Raw genomic sequence first — 21,279 nt, forward strand, 5'->3', positions numbered from 1 at the left:
TTGAATGCACAGGAGTAGGCAAAACAAAACTGTCAGGGCATTTAATTTAAGACCCGACTCTCAACCTTCTGATTACATTTAGGACATAAATATCAATAAAGGTTCTGTAAAAGCAATGTTATTTAGCTTTCAGACACAGCACGTTGAGAGAGAGGTATACGTCCATTTGTTTTGGAACAGGCACTAGTACTGTAAGAAGATGTCTCTACATGGCACACACTCCCATAGGTTAATTCATTTTACAACACAATACAGATACAGATATTTCTATATCATGATTTAAGACAAGTTCTCCTTAAAGTTCATAATCAAAACATCACATTCAAAAATGTAGTAGATTCACAGAAGAGACCACTGAAAAGGTTGTAATTTGTGCAAGACGAGGAAAGTATTTTCACAAAGCAACAATACTGAGCAATCTTTACATTGATTATATATTGCAGAGGCTGTTCTTCGCTGCAGTTTAGTGGGTTTATACTGGCAGGGTGCAGTTCTTTTGACCCCGCAAAGAGAATTTCTCCTAATATACTAACACATATGACGCTATTTACTCTGGCTATAAAGCATCACCCATATGTGTACATAATCTTATAATTAACATTTATTTTCTCAATGAAGAGCACATGTGTGAGTAATACATCAGTGAATGTAAGGACACTACCTATGTTTGTGCGTGGTACTCTCAAAACTACTCAGGTCACTGTAACAAATAAGTGCACTAATCTTTTCTCTCCATCTCATGCACACAAACGCATACGCTTCAGCACGCACCCACGGCCCTGATGTGGTAATCTGTATATATTTCCCCCCATTTAATAACGAGACTCACAAATATATGGGCATGCGCCTGTGTGCGAGGTACGCTTCTGCGTGTTCGGCTGGTTGCCCTCTTCACTTCTATGCGGTAATTAGCATGATTGGAGAGCGAGGAATGGATCGAAACACAGGAAGAGATGGTGCTGATGAGGCTATTCACCCCGCTGTGTAGCCTGCCTGGCGCCTCTCCTCAGCAACAAGCTGGCATCTTTTGTCTCCATCGCTCCAGCTCTCACCAGCCACGGCTGTGTGTGTGTGTGTGTGTGTGTGTGTGTGTGTGTGTGTGTTTGAGAGGCAGAGAGAGGGAGCCAGCCGTATGCTCATTTGAAGAGCACTCAAACAAAGTTGATTACACATTCATTAAAGCCACAGGTTCTCGTTCGCTCTCTACTTGACCAGTCCAAGTGATGGTAGGATGAGGGGACGTACTCTGCATTCAGGACACAGGGGGTTGGATTATTCATGGATTGCTGGCTATGATTAGGGTACTGTGGTCAAATGAAAAATAAATGAATAAAAAGACAATGAGGTGATATAAAAGTCTTTTGGAGTCTAAGTTCACTCTACTTCTATATTCCTCTCACTAACTCAGCCAGCTGACGCTACATTATAATGGATACCACGAATATGTTGTGTCATATTATGTCTGTCATCTGCCCCTGTAATTAAATTTGACAGGCTTCGTTGAGATTTAAATTCAATATGATATTTTAACATTGCACTGACAAATCACATCAAGATTAATTTCACTTTGCAAGGTTGGTTTGTGTGACTGAATCACATCCTCTGCCTTTGGGTTAAAAAAAGGAAAGTGGTGCTCTACACTTACAGTAAACACACACACACACACACACACACATACCCAAACATATTTGTTTCACTATCCTTGTGAGGATAGTGATACAAATATGAGCTAATTTACATGCAGACAAGGAACATGTTATCCAACTCACTGACATCATCCAATCAGGGCAGGAGGCATCAAGGGTGCAGGTCTTGTTCATAATGTAATCGAATAACTATGTTCTAATAACATCAAGGGCACTGCTCTTGTTCTCTCCCAGCTGACTCTCTTTGTGGCTCTGTGGTTGAATTGTAATGATCCTGAGAAGGTCGGCTGCCTTTGCAGATGCTCATTAAGATATACAATATCATTTTAGGCTGATTTGCATCTTTGGATGCTTCTGCCCGAAGAAGAACAACAGAGGAAAGCTATTGCTTGAAGGTCAAGTCATAGTGTGTCACTGCTGTTGCCAGGAGAAGCTACAGGTTCTCTTTTCCACGTTTTTAAATACATGAAAATACCCTGTGGTTATTTCATAAAGAGATTTATGTATTTTTTATATACTTATACTTAATTATGTACTGAAATCAAGTTTTTATGGGCTTTAAACCACCAGTATCCTACTAATCCACCGAGATGATGTGATGCTGCTAACAATAAAGTACCCAGGCTGTATATAACAGAAAGAACCAGAGTCTCTGTGTTCACTTGCTAAACACAGTAATATATTTGGTTGATGATACGTCATTAAATAGCATCTAATGATGAAATGATATAATCATTCATCATTCAAGAATCATCAGGGCAAACCCATTATCCTACTATGTGTATTATAATTGCAGTGAAAGTTCTTATTCCCCAAAACTTCTTCCCTTCAAATAGGAAGTCCCACACTATCACTCAACATGGTGTATGTTAAATTGTTGGCATGCCGCATCGAAGCCAGAGATCTATGCTCTTAATGTTCTCATCACTGAACTGATGACCCAAAAGCTCTGTAGGACGTCTCACTTTCATATTCTAGCCTCTGTGAAAAAGTGGAATGTCATGTTGATGACAAGGCGTTTCTTTTAATGCCGTCTGTTCTATGTCCATTTTATTTTTGCTCTGAATGTGACCGCCTGTTGTCCCTGCACCATGTTTGTATTTAAGCGTTAGCTGTGTGTCCATGTCGCCGAGACAAACTTCTGTTAGTGTTATGCTTCATATAATGTTTCAATGATTCAAATACATTCGTGTTGCTTCTCATCTGCTGCTCAGTTTCATGTCAGCTGACACTGGAATGTATAACAACAGCTTTTGAGAATAGACCAGGAGTCATGAGGTGACTGTAGTGTGTGTGTGTGTGTGTGAGAATGTAGAATGATGGGTGACAACTCTCTGGTTGCGTGTGTATATCTATCTTTAAAAAAGGATTGAGTCAATATTTTTCAAAAACGTTTCAAGACAAATGTGACTTTTCATTTAAATACTTTGCAAAGAGGGTTGCACCAGCAAGGATAGATTTTTAAAAATGAATAAATCATGGTTAAGACTTTCAATCGTGTCGCAACAAACTTTAAAACTAGCTAATCTAAACCACAACGTTAGTTTTTACTCTAAATTCAGCTGCATCAGAACTTTAATCTCCAATTCAACATTTAATCCAGAATCAACTTTACACTTAAAGAGGTTTAACTTTTATGGCTGCCTTTGTCAGATGTATTGAGCAAAATAATCAAGTTCTGTGAAGAAAGTTATAGGACAGACTCAACTCAATTGAATTTCCTCCAGAATACCGGTTCACAAAGGAACCTGTTATTGAGCTGAACAGGAATATTGGACGAACAGGTACTCTCTTTGTGCTGTGGTCCATTTTTCATCCTCTATTTTTGGCATTATTTTTGGCAAACTTTGTAGCTTGTTCTGGTCAGCCGAAAGATATTGAATTGCATCAAAATATGTAAATCTTAAGGATTTAGTAATTAAACTCACTCCAGGATATTTGTACTATTCTGGCTTCCATTAAACTGTTACAAACTATGCATGGAACCATGAAGTGATTGTCATGATATGAGTTGAAACTAATGCAGTTATTTGCCACTGTAGTACAAAGACAAGCTTCATATGTTTTCACTAAAAACCTCACGTCAAGCTTACCAATTTTTACAGTAGTTATGTTTGTGTGTGTACCTATGTGTATGTGTGTATTTTCCACCATAGAAGGTTAAGACAGTATGTCCTATTGGGCTTCCGTAGGCCCAGTTACCTAACCAACCTTTTCCTGGACCCCTGCAGAGTGAGCGGCGTCTCTGCTACCCTCGCCCTTTTACAGACAATACGTTGCACAGCAAGGCACATCGCCTCACATTCGAGAGCTATGGCGAACAGGCTGCCTGTGCACATTCTAGGCTGCGACATCTACAAAGCCCTTTAAACCTGATACTAACATGCAACTCGTGTGAGTGGATGGACAGCATATAAAATATGAATATTTAAGAGAGGCGAAGATCTGATCACCTCAACTACGTGCAGAGGAGGTCAGACATGACTTTAGCCACATTACCAAACACAGAAATACCAAGAAAAAGCACACAAATGAAACAGGTGACAAGAAAATGCAATCCAGCCACATCACATTAAGTCACAGAGTGCATGTTACTGCCAGGTGGAAGGGTAGAGCAGCTAATGAGAGTTATATGAACATTTCCCAGTTTGAAAGTGTGGCCTTGTATTCAGATCATGAACCAGTGTCATGTGTCTTATAAAGGTGGAGCGAGCAACACAGACAGGGAGCTGAGGCAACACTTATTATATTAAACTGTATTGATTCTATGGGAAACTGGAACATTTCGTCTGCTCTCTATTGCAGATCGATCTCTAAGCTACACACCAGTGTTGCTCGGGTGCAGTGGTGTCACAGAAAACAAAATCTGGGGTTGAGGTGTGAATGCATCTTCAGCATTTGGAGCTCCTCTACGTTTCAGAGATGATGCTTTCAGTTGTTGAAGTCAATGTTTAGCTCGATGAAAGCTGAGCCAGGTGTTGCCTGCGTTTCAGGTGATTGCTGAACTTTTCAGCACGCCTGCAGGGGATCCTCCATTTCCTCCATTAGAGATGTAGCGGTCTCCACACCCCGTCTCCTCGCAGAGAAAACCTCTGTTAAAACAGAGGAGCCGTTGCGTTCACAGCATGCTGGTCTCATGTCATAGCTCCGCTCCAAAATAGACTATGCGAAGTCACACAGCATGTGTGACTGAGGATGTGTGAACCTTCACTCTGCTCTGAGAGAAGGCTGGTGTGACAAGCAGAGGCTCTGAAGATCGGAGGTGCTAGCTTATGCTTCAGTTTAGCCTTTGAACTGGAATGTGCTCATGTCATCAAAGTGCTCTTCATCACTTTTTTTTTTTGAGCAAACCTTTCTAATGGCAGTTGATCATTTACAGCGAGCAGCATGAGTCCTTTTTACAAGGGTGTTGTGGGTGACGACAGCAATCAGTGAACAGCAACTTGAGAGTCTCACTTGCAAACGACCTAACACGATGTTCCAGTGAAATCACTAGAAATGCATTCATCAAAAACTTCCCCACAGTCACTGGCAGACACACACTGTTCTTTTGCATGAACACACACACAACCAACTCACTCTCTCTCCCTGCTGTCTGGCAAAATGCCACCTTCGTGTGAAGTCTATTCCTGCAGGTTGTTACTCGAGTAGAAACTGGACGTCTCCGATACGGTTTTGGAGACGCTCCGGGACGATGACCCATTCGACGTGAGGTCCACGGAGGAGTTATGTGGTCCGGCTCCCACCACAGCCCCACCCGGCCGTGGAGCCGCTATTGCCTTGACCTTGGGCTGCTCCATGTCATCCCCAACCTGGAGAACAGTGGACACGGTGGTCTCCATCCGGCTGGCCTTGTAAACACTTGTCTGGGTCTGAAGGTAGCGAGTGGACTTGAGCTCCAGGCCTTCGTAAGAGCCTCGAGGGACACATGGGCAGAAGCGGAAAGCTTGTTTAAAACCAGCACGAAACCTGAGAAGCAAAGATGAGTCCTATTTAGTCTGCCAATAAAAAAACAGAATTACAGACAGTTTGACAAAGGACTGGCTGATACAGTGTAGGTCTCCAGTGGCTCATAGAGATGTAATGTAAAATAAGGTAAAGAGCAAAGACTGTGTAATTGTTTTGATTAACACTATATGTTGCATGTGATATTTAGTGACATTTATTCAAAGACTCATTTTACCAGCACTTGATGTTTAGCATGACATTAACCACAGAATGAAGAGATGATAGAAATAACTATGACTCAAGACGGGGGGAAAAGAAAAATGTCAATCGCTGAGAGCAGGAGAGAGATAAAAAGAGATTGCTTGAGAATGAGAGGAAAGGGCCATCATCACGCCTTAGAATATAAATCGACTGAGCCGATAGAGACAAAAGCCGGCCGTTATCTTAAACAGGATGATGACTAAACCTCAGCTCACTGCAGTCCAACCCATATATTTTCATTTTTTAAATTTGTTTCTCCGACAATACAGAGACAATTAACAGGTGGACGCAATGCGACACAGTGGGAGATGATTAATTAAAGCCAACAAGCAGAGTCGACCATCTGCCTTTATTTTTTACAAATGACGATTCATTCATCTAAATTCATTGACATTTTTGTTGACAGGCATTCCGCATATAGCGCCACATGTTGACAGTAAATTGTTGGTGCTCACAGTGGGATTCAGGCAGTTTCAGAGATTTTAAAGTTTATTCTAACTTCAGAGAGTTTCTTTCCAGAGAAAGCAGCCTCCCTACTGAGTTGTCAACTGCTTGTCACTAAGGCAGCAGTAGAGGATTTGGTATTGCTATGTGATGAGTGTACCTGAGTGTGTATGTGTGTGTGTGTGTGTGTGTGTGCGTGTGTGTGTGTGTGTGCGCATGTCACTAAGGGACACTATGATTGCTGCTGAACAGAACAAAACAGTTTTCCCTGCTGAAAAGTTGGGGAACAAAATTCTCACTGTATTTGATGATCTTTTAAATGTACTATATTGGGATTGTAATGAATAAATAGTGAGATGATTCAATTCATGAAGTTATGAATAGTGTAACGAAACAAGGGAGGAAATTAATTAGTAATAATACTTTAGCAATTATTTACATGTTCTGCAAGTACTCCAGTATTTAAATAATGACCCAAGTCTTAAATACCATCAACTACAACTTGAATAAAAATCAGTGCTTACCAACAGTGCTGTCATTTACAAGAGCTTCTACTTTGCTGCACTTTCATAAGAAAAGTAAAGTTAGTGATACTGAAACACGTTCTGCAGATGTTTAACACAACTCTTGTAAAGTACCCCATGCTTTATTCACTGCATTTAATTCTTACCTTTTGTCTATCATCAGGGTGGTGTCTTACAAATGAATGACGGCTATCCATGTGTATGAAGAGATGGAGGATATTCAGATTTATAGTTAGTGTATTACAAATGGAGATTGTTCTCCATTTCTAGATCTAAAGAGTATTTTGAAAAGTTGGTTCTAATGAATTATGCTTTGTATTTATGGACATATTTATATGTGTAACATCTGTGCAGGAAGTGTTGAGTTGTATTGACGACAGTTTTAAGCAACAGTCTTAAAAGATACAGAAACCATATTAGATGCTTTAATGTCATCTTGCCTGGATTACTGTAACAGCCTTTTTAGATGCCGAAATAGCAAAACTGTAGACCGACTTCAGACAGTACAGAACTCAGCTGTCAGGCTTCAACACATCACCCCAGGTTTAGCCTCTTTACACCGGCGTCCAGTACGTTTTGGAATAGTTTGCATGGTTCTTTTAGTTACTTACACAGGCCTTAATGGTCCGTGTCCTACATGCTTATCAAATCTTTCATCCCTGTACAACTATGCTCATGAGATCATCAGGCAGCGGCCTTCGATCTATTCCAGTCTCTCTGCTGAAGACTACAGGGGGCAGAGCTTCTGAGATAAGAGCCCCAAGGCACAGAAACACCCTGCAGAGGAAATAACGCAAGTTGAGTCAGTGGCTTCTTTTAAATCTACGATCTAAACATACTTTTATCTAACTGCCCTCCATGATTTCACCTGATTCTACTTTTTATTCTGTTTTGCTATTTTGATTTGAATGTTTTTGTTTTTTTTTAACTTATATTCTGTTTTGATGTGTTTTTTATTTGTTTTTATGTGGAGCACTTTGTTACTTAGTTTTCATAAGTGCTATATAAATAAAGATATTAACAGCAAACGTACAAATTAATGAATTAGTGAGAACAGTATAATATAAGCCAGGCTCAAATGGAGGCATAGTTCTCTCTGCAGTTGAGGTGAATGTTTTTGAGATTTTCCAGTAAAAGAGTAATATGATACATATTTATGTGTGTAGTTGCTGACTGACCTGTCGTTGAGGCAGCAGTAGATGATGGGGTTGTACATGGTGGAGCTCATAGCCAGCCACATGATAGCCAGGTAAACCTGCTGGATAAACCTTTCCTGCCATGTTTTTTCAAATATGGCAGGAAAGACCTGGTGCAGCAGGAAGAAGACGTGGTAGGGCAGCCAGCAGATGGCAAACGTACACACCACCACGATCATCATCTTCACCACCTGTTGGACACATGACAACAGCGTTTCGTCTTCATTTTTGTTTCCCTGTCCATTGTGGATTTCGGCAGTGTCCATGTACTCTTCAGACTAGATCAGAACGGATGAAGGGCCGGAGAGTTACAAGTTGGCCTCTCAAGTATTATATTATTTTTTTTATCGCAAAAAGCCTTTATGCTTTAAACAAATGTTGCAGGTTATCCAAACACCTCAGTACAATGATACTGTCATAAAAGATTCAACGGGATACCTGCTCTGTAAATAATTCAAAATACATATAAAACCTGTCCAGGAAAACCATCAAACACAACAAAGTTACAGCAGTTTTGGGATGAGGCATGCTGCACTGCATTGATTGTCTCCCCTGTGGACTTCTCTCCTTCTCCTTTCTGTAACGAGCCTCTCTGTTGCCTCCACAAGTGGCAACAAATCCGTCAGTCCAGGAAAAGCTTTGAACTCTCTGTCCGTCAAAATGGAAATCTAATACTCACGGGCACATCATTTGCGATGTCAATAACAGACAGTGCTTACTGGCAATGAATTGAAAATAATGTACATGGACAGCCATAAAAGATCTGAGAGGCTGCCTCATTAGGAGGTGGACTGGTGTCCTGCACATGTAACATGATCAAGGGATTTCTACAATCGCAAAGGAAGTCTGGAAAGTGCGAGTTATTTTATTTGAAAGACTGTTAAAAGACTGAGATTTCTGCCCACCACAGCTGCTGATAAACCAATCATAAATGTTCTTTCTCCAATGTACAAGTCTCCATCATGTGGTTGTATGGCCGGTAGGAGAGAAGAATACTAGGAGTCTACAGCCATGCAGACTATGTGAGGCTGTTGGCATAGTGATGCTTTGGCTGCTAACATCAGCATGCTAACAAGCACACGGTGAACAAGCTAACATAGTGGTGTTAAGCAGATATGTTTACCATGTTCACCTTCTTAGCATAAGCATGTTTAGCATGCAAGCATACTACACAGAATACAGCAAAGGGTGATGGGAATGTATTGCAGCTTTTTGTTCATAGAAATTAAACTTTTGGCCTGATGATAGTGGGAAATGAAAAAAGAGAGGATCTCCAAAATTATAATATAATTCATCCTGAGGGGGACATGATGGTTTGTACCAAATTACATGACAATCCGTCCAATAGTTGTTGAGATATTTCACTCAAAGCCACAAATGTCAACCCCATCACCAAAATCACTAGGATACATCCTCTGGGGAACATGAATGTCTGTACAAAAATGAATTGCAATCCATTCAATAGTTATATTAGATGGATTTGATATCTCATTCTGGAACAAATGCATACCAACTAGCCGACCCACTTTGCCATCCATAGAACTATGCTGCTAGCTTGGCTAAATTAATCAAAGCCATAAATTAAAGGAGCGATCCAAAATACAGAAAACTAAAATGAAACAGAATGAAATAAGATACAATGCTTCAAAAATATCTTTCAAACTATATTCACGGACTGACCTGCGGGGTCTGATCTCATCAGTGCAGAAACACATGTGTGAGATTGTCATTTTATTTTCTAGGGTGAGAAAAGCATGTCTCTGCAAGTGTCTTGATTGGAAGAGTATTCTATCAGGAGTAACAACACTGAAACTGTGAACACACCTGATAGGCATGGGCCATGAAAGATGACCAAAAACAGAAGATCAAGAGACCGTGGTGGGCTGAAAAGACAACAGGTAGGCTGGAAAACCAGCAAAGAAGAGAGGATGAAAGAAGAGAGGGCTGTGTTTCAGGGTCATGGTGCTGTGATGATAATTCCATCACTGGAAAAATACAGGCAGACATCGACATTGCAGCCATGTCCTGTTCAGCGCTGCAGTGTACAAAAGTGGATATGATGTGGTTGGATTAATCTTATTAAACTAGTTTGTAATCCAAATACTGTGGCGGGTTACCTTGCGCTTGGCGATAAGCTGCTCCTTGTAGCGGTCAGAAGAGTCTCCGGGGATTTCGCTGGCCCAGAGAGTCAGTCCCACCACCAGATAAGCACAACCCATCACCAGCAGTGGAAGAAAATAGATCAGGATGGCCACGCACACATAGTACCTACAACAAGACATACATCCCATATCATAATTATATCAAATGCATATTTTTTGACTAAAGTACAGAGAGACTCAAGTCACCGTTACCGTGAATATAGTCCTAAAATGACACTTGAATAGAGCACCAGGCAATTAAATATGTTCCAATACCATTTCTTACATCCAGATACCGATTACGATTCCTGAACTATAGTGTGTCGCCCGATATCGGGTATTGATCCTTTACCAGTGTGTTGTAAACAAAAACTAAATACATTTTTAGAAGATTAGATTTGAACCCATCATGATGGTTTTAGTTTAAATTGTCCTTCCTCCAATACTCTTTTTTTTTTTTTTTAATAGCGCTTGAAGGCATCCTAATGTAACTCAATGCATCCTCCGTTAATGTTAGCTGTTAGTTCTGACATTTAGCCAAGCAGGACTGCTGCCCACCGGCTGCTAACAGATAACGTTAACTAGCTGTCCCTATGCCGATTTTAACAGAGATTTGTTGTTCACAATGTAGCATTATCAAATACAAAATAGGGTGTACAAGAGTGTTTAACCACAGGTGCATAGTACTAGTTTGCACATGTGCATTACAATTCAGGAAGGATGTAAGAATTGAGTAGAAAGTGAGCCTAAATGAGCTAATAAATGGTATAACTTGACAAGTAGTGCACAGGGAACTTAACAGCTGCATGCTCCTCGAGAAATGATGCTGAGATGACACTGACCAAAACAGGTGCATTAGCTTAACTAAAATGTGCTAATTGGTCTGAAGAGCTTAGGGGAACTGCAGTCAGGTGATAATTATCTGTAGGTTGTCACTACGAGTGACCCCTTTCACATCACAAGTAGTTCTTTCATCCATCTTTAATATAAAAATATTTGTTATAGAGCTTTAAGAAAGGGTATGCTGATATTGCGAATCCCAAAGATAAGTATCAAGGACACTGGTATCACCAGACAAAGGATTCAATAACAAGACCTGATACACAGAGAGGTTTCAATAAAAGGTCTTTCCTTGATGGCAGGGTCTGATACACAGATAAGCTTTCCAAAAAAAAAAAAAAAGCTACCAAATGTATCCAAAAAAATAGGCAAATGTCAGTCAAAAGATACTGAAGAATGATTAAATAAACACTAGGAAATAAATAAGGAACTAGAAAATGCATTTCCTGCTGAAAATGCGTTGGAATGCTGAAAGCTGAAATTAATTGTAAAAACATTGCTGAAAATTAAGAAATGGGAGACAACCCGTCTGGAAAATGTTGAAGCTCGAAAGCATTTAAACTGCACTGCTGAAAACCCTTCTAGTTGAAATGTCTAACTATGGTGTCTGTAGCTGAAAGTATGAGGAAGAAGAAGGCTTTGAAAGTTGAAGAAGTAACAGAAGAAACAGGATTTGAAGATTTTCTCCATAGAAATCCCATTAAAAAAAAATTGCAAATACCTTAATATTTCAAAGAATTTAAAGATTACAAATATGAAGTCATATCACCCTTCTCCTAAAAGAGCTGAACATTTTGATATTCAAACGGTTTCTGTGGCTTAAAAAACATCAGCAGTAGTGATATTTGTAGTAGTAGTACTAGAAGTTGTAGTTGTAGTAGAAGTATCATTAGTAGTAGAAGTATTAGTATTTAGAAGAAGCAGTAGAAGTAGTATCAGTAGTAGTAGTAATAGCTGTAGTAGTGGTTGTAGTATTTAATATAGTAGAAGTAGTAGTAATAGTAATGGCAGTATTTGAAGTAGCAGTAGTAGTAGTACTAGTAGCAGTCGTACTAATAGCTGTAGTAGTATTAGTACTGGTAGTAGCATGAATAGCAGTAGTAGTAGTAGCAGTTGTAGTATAAGTGGTAGTAATAGCAGTAGTGGTAGTAATAATATTGATGGTAGCAGTAATAGCAGTAGTAATAGTAGCGAGAGAGAGAGAGAGAGAGAGAGAGAGAGAGGTATGTGTCTGTGAGTCTGTGTTTATCAACATTACTAATTAGCTTAATCAGAAACACCTGTGTCCTTGCAGCCTTTTCATGGAGATAAAACAGGGAAACACCTCTCAAACAAATCCTCAAAACTCCCATAACCGTAGCTCCTATTGCTCCGATATTAATAAATGAGAGGAAGGAAGAGTTGAAGAACAGATCCTGTAAAGATTGTGTCTGTAGTGTAAAAAATGTGGCTTAACTGGCGATCTAGAAATGGGGTACCGTGTTCTGTGGAAGATGTTTTTGAAGCAAAATTTAACATTGGTCTCTATGGAGCAGAAAGTTGGTTTTCCTCTCAATTACAGGCTTCTGTGCCAAATGTGTAAATCTGTGGGATTCCACAGTCATTTGTCTATGACAAGGACAAGATTAGCTACTTTTAAATCTATAAATTATTCATGAAGAGTGAAGATTGTGGACTCAGTGGCAAAACACAAATGTTTTTTTCACAAGAATCTCAAGCTGCTCTTCACTCTAGCGGTGACATAACACACTCTAAGCTGCGCAATACACACCCATTATAAAGTCAGAAAAGGACTGGAAAAATCATAAAAGTTTAAAAGATATCAAAAAGCTGAATTATGCGGCAATAGCTCAAGGTTTTTTCAACATTTTAAAGTTGAAATGGTGTCTGTAGCTGAAAGTATGAGGAAATAGAAGGATTTCAAAGTTGAAAAAGTTTAAGAGGATTTGAAAATATTCTCCATAGACATCCCTTTCAAAAAAAAAGCTTAATAATTCAAAAAGCATAAGAGATAGAAATATGAAGAGATATAGCACACACTCCTTAAAGAGCTGAACATTTTGATAGTTGAACGGTTTCTGTAGCTTAAAAATTAAGAAGAGGAAGAGGTTTAATTGTTAAACAGCATTCCAACAATTAAAACAGATACGAGACAATTAAAACAAATACGAGACAATTAAAACAGATACGAGACAATTAAAACAAATACGAGACAATTAAAACAGATACGAGAAACTGGCACTGACGAGAGGAGCAATGAAACGAGGGTGATAACGAGGGACAGGTGACAGCAGAGCTAATGAGGGACAGGTGAAAACAATCAGACAGTCACAAAAGCTAGAAACACACAAGGGCAGAAAGTAAAGAATCTGAAACAAGAAAGGTGAGTATACCAAAATAAAACATTAAATGATAACTGTAAATTAGGAAAACATAAAGTAAGAGCAGAGCTGGACATGACAGTAAGTCCTTAGGGCAATGCCCAACATTCAGTTTGTTTATTTTAATGACGTTCCAGTGGGAGTTAACAGAAGGCTTATAAATTATTTTTTTTAATACCTGCCAATTCCCCTTATCTCTGAAGCACTAATGCATCAAGTTTGAAAGCAAAAAGTTACTAATTCAAGTCAAGGGTGGAATCAATCATCCTTAGTGTGTTTGCTAAAGGACAGATAGATAGTTTTGCTTTGTGACATGATTAAAGATGTGTGGGGTATCAATTCGACTCCCGCTCCAAGAACTGTCCAATGAATTTAAACCCTTGATGAAGTACTTAAATATGACAGTTTCAGTATTTTGCTAATGATTTGGTAATCTAAGACTGACACACCATTTGATCCTGTTGAATCCCTGTCCAGTGTGTGTGCAGGTTAATAGAGGTGTTGTTGTCTGTTTATATGCATGTGTGTGTGCATATTAATGTCCGTTAAAATGTGGCAAATTGTATCACATCAGTATTTTAACCTTGTTCAGAGACGGAAGACCCCCTGACTCCAGCATCCACAGAGGGACAATCAGTTTTCCCCTCTGCGGACGCTGCAGATGAGATTCACGGGCCATTTTCTTGGCAATTATCTACAATTATGTTAATTCCGTTTAATACCTGGGAACTTTAATCAGACAAATAACCACACACTGAGAAACACATACATACAGATACACTGCAAATAAGATATGTTACCTGCTCAAGGGAGAACATAGTGTAGATATCAGAGTAATATCTAATGTCAGAGTTTTGAGCGCTCCGTCATGTTAAGTCTTTACCTTAAAGACTTTTGATATTTCGATTTTGGAAGACACTAGTCTCACATGTCAAACCAAGCAGTACACTTTTAAAATAAATCATTCAATGCAACGAAAGCCAAAGCTAAAGTAAGGAGGAGGTCTACAATAGTTTTGGATTACTATCTGTTTGTGCTGATGAAGTTACAATAAACAGTGTGACAAAATAATACCATGGATCAATTTTCAGAAAGAAAATCAACAAACAATATAGCTCTTAAGCCCTCTCAGTGGGAAAGGACCAGTATTTTTGTTTTTTAAATATGCTTGCACTCAACACAATCTTTTCTTCTTTCATCCAAATCCAATTGATCTTAAGTGCTTATTAGATGGGACTCTAGGAAGGCTTTGTTTGTCAGCTGAAGGGAAGTTCTCTACAGTCAAAGTGTTGTGTTAGAGAGATATCCTGTATGCAAATTGGTCATTAACATTATAGATTTTTGGAGGTTTGGTTTATTGTAAATTTGCCCAGTCCACATTAGACTTTAGTCCATACAGGACATAAAAAATAGCACTGCAGAACTGCGAGATCTTGACCGTTACAGGTGTTTGCAATGACTTTTCCTGATTGCTCAGGTCAACGTATCCTCATACATCGGTTCTATGATGTTTTACGAAAAGTTCTACCTCATCTTTCTTACGTTCTCCTACAACACGTGTCAACAAACTTCTTGCACCGATTATTTCTTGACGACTGTGCTGTACCACTTTCTGGTGTGACCAGGTCTTAACATGTGCAATGACACGGATGCTGCGTTCCAGACAACTCTGAACTCTAATATGTCCGACCTCCTATGAGAAAACGTACAATGGAACGCCACTCAAAGTCAGAATTCCTATGAATTTGGGCAAATTCATTGACCGCGACTTCACGAACAAGCCTTCGTCTGACGTCACACAACAGTAGAAGTGCATGTTGTAAATGGTAAACCATCAACTAAAAGGTAATTTAAAGTATATTTGTCTGTATTTAATGAAAATAATTAATAGCTATCACATATGTTTTAGGAGCCAAGTCTACTACCGTAAGCGACTGAGGTGTCTTTCCCAGGAGAGACCTGGTTGTAAGCCTAGGTTACCATACGTTACCTGTTGATATACGTGGTGTTAAGTAGAACATCTACAGACTCGTTCTTCTTTGTAGAATGAGAGTCCTTTTATGTTGCTTCGTCGTGCATGAACGTAAACCAATCAAACACACCATTTGGAGAAGGACAACAAAAACCGTTACCGCAGCAGCAGTCCAAACCCTTTGCCCTTCCTGCGTCAAACAGCTGACGAAAACTGGGATTTCTTTACCTAAATACCTGAACCCAGGATATTAGTACAGCGCTACTCAATGTATGCACAGAGAACAACAGTTAATAACAGTTTTTTGGCTCTGGAATAGAATGTACTATATGTTCTGCAAATTGATGTCAAAATGTCTTCTCTGCACAAAAAATAGACTGTAAAACATTAAACATGCCAAATAATGGGGAGACTGCACTGTAGAGAGTTAAATTCCGTGTCCACTAGCTTTCGTGTTCAGCAATGTTTTTTTGTTAACGTTTGGTGTCTTGCACCTGGAATGCTTGGAAGTCAAAAGTTGGAAATTTCAACCAGCAAAAGTCCGACCTCCGAATTGTCTGGTACGCAGCATAATAACAGAGTGAGAGAGATGTAACAGTCTGTTCACACCCACACATTCTTGAGAAGAGGACTAATCAGGGAAACAAAGTGAAACCACCTGTGTGGATGAACCAGGCTGTGCAGGAGCACGGATGATTACACATAAATGGAGAGTTTTTACGGTAATCGCATTACCATATACTCTACTGTTTCCACAGTTAGTATACAAGAAATCAAGAATACTTTTTACTCACAGAAAATTATACGATACATGCACCAATGAACATCAACTAAACTGTGGCTTTGGAATATTCCACTGTCTGTCTGACTCCACTGTTACACGTCACACAAAAAATATATCTCTATGTTTTTCTTGTACACCCTCATCTGCAATTAGCTTGAATGTTTTTTTCAGTTGTAGGCAGCGCCTCCATCTCCTTCGTGCATTACATTTCTGGGGGTACCGGTACATTATATGATTAATCTTGTCACATTTCCGCCACGTACTCAATCCTCTTAACATGCGTATGTAATTGGTACTCAGCTATGATCACGGTTGTGCATGTTGGCTTTCCGGCAGGGCTCAATGTTAATGTTATCAGTAACACCTGTTCTTTTCTCTCTTCACATGAGTGGAGAAGGGAAATGCAGTAAAAGCTAATCTTGTCTTTAATTAAACCAAGACGTCAAGCATTCTGCCACACCGGCAAAATGTGACGCTATTTAAAAGTATTAACTAAAGCCAACACACACAGCAGCAGGTCACACAAGGAGCTGATAACATTTAGCACAAGGCTGGGGAAAATCAATTCAGAAGAAAACGGAAGCTGCCGCAATCGAATTAGCAGACACGGGGTTTGTATGCACACAAGTGACCATAGGAGTAATGAGCTTCAAAGAAAACTCTTGAGTAAATCCTTATGTCAATATGTGTGTCTAGAGTATGTGTGTTTCTCAAGAGTTATGATTGACTGGGACTGACAACATATTGTGCATTACGTCTGTTATTTGCTGAACACGAGCTCCATTTTTTTTGGAAATGTTGAAGTAACCAAATTCAATTTAACTGGATTTGTTTGTCAGAGACGTGTTGAATTGGCTAACAGTTGTAACAGCCTGAAGACGGAGGAGAAGTGGAGGGCTTTATTAATATATCTTGTAAAAACTAAAAGAACACGATGTCTCTCCAATCTGGGACATGTTAGATGAAGAAAAAGAAAAGACATCAGCATTTCCAATCTCCTGCTAAAGCGTGTGTGTTATTTCTCAGTTCTCAGTTGTCTTCTTTTAGTCTAAAGCTACTGCCATAAGCAAACTACTACTTTCTTTCTTTGAAAGAAATCAGCCATGTCAGTGTGACTTGCCAGGATCAGGCTAGAGAAGGGTGCACAGCCTCCCAATGAGTTTCAACCAACACACCCTCATACCTAAACAACAGATAAGTTTTTTTGCTAATATGTGTGTGTGTATATATATATATATATATATATATATATGTGTGTGTGTATATACTTTATATATTCAAACATAAGAAATGACTGACAAAATCAATCAAAACTAGACAAAAAATATGAAGGATAAAAATGACTAACATATGACTAAAACTAATAAAAAGTTTTGTCTAAATAGCTGCCAAAATTGACACTGCTGAACAACAAATGGAAATACTTCAGTTTTTCCTGTGCGGGCGGCTTGGTTTCAACACTTCTGATCAGCAACATCTTTGCACACGGCATTTCCTAAAACAAAAATGCTGGAAATGACACCAGATAACCATTTAAATGGCATATGCACTCTTTCTGAAGTGCTCGTTCTCATCAGTCCAGACAGTGAATCATGAAAGTGTGAATCAGTCACAGATAGTTGAAGGCTTCATTTTCAGATCCTGGTGATTTACATGATTAAAGTGGCGTTGTAGGCGGTAAGATGGTTGGCACCGCATCCAACGTCATATTAAAATAAGCAACCTCTGCTAGGATTTTGGCTCGACTGTGCATCAATTAACAATGGTGCCATAACAAAATAATTTCAGGAGCTAAAATGTGTTATTGAATAGAGGGATTGGCAAGCTTCTGTATCTACAACAAAAATGTAAATGAGCTTCCTCAAAACAACTAAGAAATATACCCCCAAAAAAATCTTTAGAATACAAATAGTGCCCATAAAAGATATTCCCCTTGGAAGTTTTCATGTTTTATTACTTAACAACATCTTAATGAATTTAATGTGATCAACAGAAAAAGACTTTAATTCAAACTGAAAATACATCTCTAGAAAGTGATCTAAATGAATTACTATTAAAAATTCTCAATATGTGTTGTTCATAGGGAAGTATTCATTGTCTTTAATAGGACACACCTAAATCATCGCTGGTGTAGTCAAATAGTTTTAGAAGTCGCATAATTGGTTAAAAGGTGATCACGTGTGTATTGTTAAGGCATTTCACTTGATTGCATGAATGCAGCTGTGAAGGTCATTATTGTGGCAAAATCTGCAACAAGCTACTTTGCAAAAAGTTGGACAATTATATCAGTCATTAAAATAGAAAGAGTACGTCCTCAAAAGCTGAGGATGAGTTGAAAAAGAGTCTATGGTCTGAAGAGACCAAAATGGAGCTTTTTGCCCATCAAACTTAATGCCATATTTGGTGTAATTTGTACAAAAATAGCTTAAAAATAACATATCCTCGAGTGGAGAGTTTCCCCCTGGACATTCAGTGGTTTAGAAAAAGCTAAAGTAAATCTGTTTTAATTACATGTTGCATTACAATAAAATATAAAAACTAAATAAAAATACTTTTTATAAGCAGTGTATACTTTATTGTTTTCTTCCAGTGCGTCACAAAATAAGTAACCATTCAATCAGTGTTAGTATATCTGGATAACAATGATTCCACAAGCAAGAGGCTGCTCAAAGTGTGGTGGTACTTTGAGAACACCTTTATAGTTTTGAAAATATGTCCTGTATTTTAGAGCAAAAGTAAGCATGGTGTGGAATTCTGACAGCTGAAACAAATGAAGCCAGAGATTCAAATGTTTATTTCCAGACCTCACAGCGACTTCTTAATATGGTTTGGTATTTATTCACAATTTCACTTGAGTTTTTCATCTGGTGTTGGAGGTTGCTATGTGTGTGCACTTCAACTGCAGCAAAAAACTAACAAAACAAAGCCAGTGTCTTGGGATTTCCTTGAGATTGACATTTGTCTGACTTTAAATGCTCACAGTTGACCAGTTTGTTGAAAAAGATGAAAAACGTGTCTCTGCCAACATTTCTCGACACATTCCCAAAAGTGTATAGATGTTTACTGTGCTGCTGCTCCGTCCTTGAAAAGCTTCTAAAAAGGGAATTGATATTTGCTGATACATAATGCAGTACACAGGGTACTATTGATCTATTCTTATGGCAGCAGGTATGTGGTTTTGAGTATTAATATTGGGGTTACTGGCAATAATCTCGCTGCCGCGGTTGAACAGCCTACACACATAATGTAAATGTTTTCGGACTGGTTATGCATAAGCTCCTTTTATAATTTCAATAAAATGACAAACATTCGCATTGCCTGAATTCTTTCATGTTTTAGAAAACCTAAAGCTGTGCCCGTATGTAATACAAATTCTCTGTTGAGAGTTGCACATGTGCAATACCAATCGGGCAAGATGTACGGACTGGGTATCGAGTGACACGTGTTTTTGTCGTTCCTGTGTAGCGTAAATTAGCTGATAAATGATATAACGGGATATTGGATTGCATACTATTAGTTAATACCCAATACAGCCTGAAATGCTGGTGCACACAATTTCTTACATTACAAGTTTCTTCATTTAAAACAACTGTAGATGATGAATTACCTTGTAAGAGTTCTCCCAGCAGACCCTTAGCTCCCACTGATGGATGACGCTTTAGGGAATAGAAGCTGTACTATGTCACCTTTCTGTCACACAAGCTGAATCAATAAAACTTCTTCAACAGAGGCCACATACACACTGACAAATTACACACACAGTAACATATTTGTGTATTTCTTGTGCTGCTGCCTCTTCTCTCCCCCAGCGGACTAACACGCTTCAAAAGTCTTTATTTCCTGCTGTTGTGAGTGTGTGAACAAGCAAGTGTGAATATGAATATGAATGCAACAATTAGGAGTTGCTGGCTGAGCTCATAAAATGAACTGGATCCAAATCTATTGTAAAGTATATGAGCATTAATGTGTAGGTTATTTCAAGGAAATGCATATTTACATGCATAATTCAATTGCTCCTGCTTATTTAAACATGTAGGTGTTTGTACATAATTAATGAATGTGTGTGTTGGGAGGAAGGGCAGCTGTTCTATTGACTTTGCCTGCCAGCCGAGGCAAAAGAATACTCGAGGTAACAGGACGCCTCGCTCCACGCTGCCTTACTGCCACTAATCTCAGGCGCATGTCGTGTGAAGCCCAATTTAGTGAGGAGAGATCACAGAGACAAGGTGTGCTCAGACTGAGATTTCCTCTCTCTGCGTGAGTTGGAGTGTGTGTGTGTGTGTGTGTGTCTTTTGTCAGCGTCACATAGATCTATTTTGTGAGGTGTTCTTGTATTTCTTTTCTTATGAGAAGCAAATATTCTCAAGGATGAAAAGATGACGATGATTCTGCAAATTGAGCACAATTTGTTAATTCTGAATTTCATGGGGTTATGTGGTGTGCGTTTACTATTTGCAGTAGAACTTGGATCAAGGGTTTACCTTAGAGAAAGGTTAAAGGTTAGGAGGAGAGCACAGGACAAAGCTAAAAAAAGATTGCCTGTCTATCTACCTTCCTGTCTGCACGCACTCTCCCATGCACTAATTGCGCGTCACCAAAGTATTCCACAAGCTGCCAGCTAGACAGCTGTGAGTACTAAGAATAGCCATGTTTGCTGTTTACATGCATTATGCTTATTTTGGGGGCGTTGCTTTGGAGGGAGGCCTAAAGGAACGGGTTGTCAGTGTGGCCAACTTGTTGACTTTCTCGCTAGATTTTGAGACTTTTGGAGCTAGTGCTTCTCGCTACTTTCCTCGGGAAAGAGTTGGCAACACTGTGCTGTGTTTTTAATTTTTCAAGCCTAGCGTACTTTTGCTAGATCCTTAAGATAAGTTTAGTGGATATTATAATCATGGTTGCCAGGTCATTTGCAATGATCCACCTGCATGTTCCTCAAACCATTAGATAATTAATGCACCCCGACAGGAAGCTTTAAAAGCAGAGTCAGAACTAAACATGGAGAAGCAGCGTTCAGGTTTTCTGCTCCACATATCTGGAACAAAGTCCCAGAAAGCTGCAGGTCTGCTGAGACCCTCAGCTCCTTCAAATCAAAATTGAAGACTTTTCTGTTTGCTGCTGCCTTTTAATTGAACCAGATTCAAG

The 21,279-nt window shown here is 39.1% G+C and overlaps 1 protein-coding gene across 2 annotated transcripts in view; it reads right to left on the reverse strand.

The window, feature by feature from the left end:
* Positions 1 to 1,257: 1,257 nt before the first annotated feature.
* The window catches only part of tacr1a (tachykinin receptor 1a), a 35,487-nt gene continuing 15,465 nt past the window's right edge, over positions 1,258 to 21,279 (reverse strand). The window contains exons 3-6 of one of the 2 annotated variants that reach the window (XM_031849198.1): positions 10,137 to 10,287; positions 8,130 to 8,210; positions 8,002 to 8,096; positions 1,258 to 5,615 (exon numbers count right to left, since the gene is read on the reverse strand). In XM_031849198.1, coding sequence (XP_031705058.1) covers positions 5,270 to 5,615; positions 8,002 to 8,096; positions 8,130 to 8,210; positions 10,137 to 10,287 — 673 coding nt within the window. In that variant the 3' untranslated portion in view covers positions 1,258 to 5,269. Of the gene's footprint in view, positions 5,616 to 8,001; positions 8,211 to 10,136; positions 10,288 to 21,279 lie in introns of both variants that reach the window. The other variant, XM_031849197.1, reaches the window with a different exon arrangement.

This window comes from Anarrhichthys ocellatus, unplaced genomic scaffold, assembly GCF_004355925.1.
Source record: "Anarrhichthys ocellatus isolate YVR2014 unplaced genomic scaffold, GSC_Weel_1.0 scaffold9, whole genome shotgun sequence".
NCBI lineage: Eukaryota > Metazoa > Chordata > Actinopteri > Perciformes > Anarhichadidae > Anarrhichthys > Anarrhichthys ocellatus.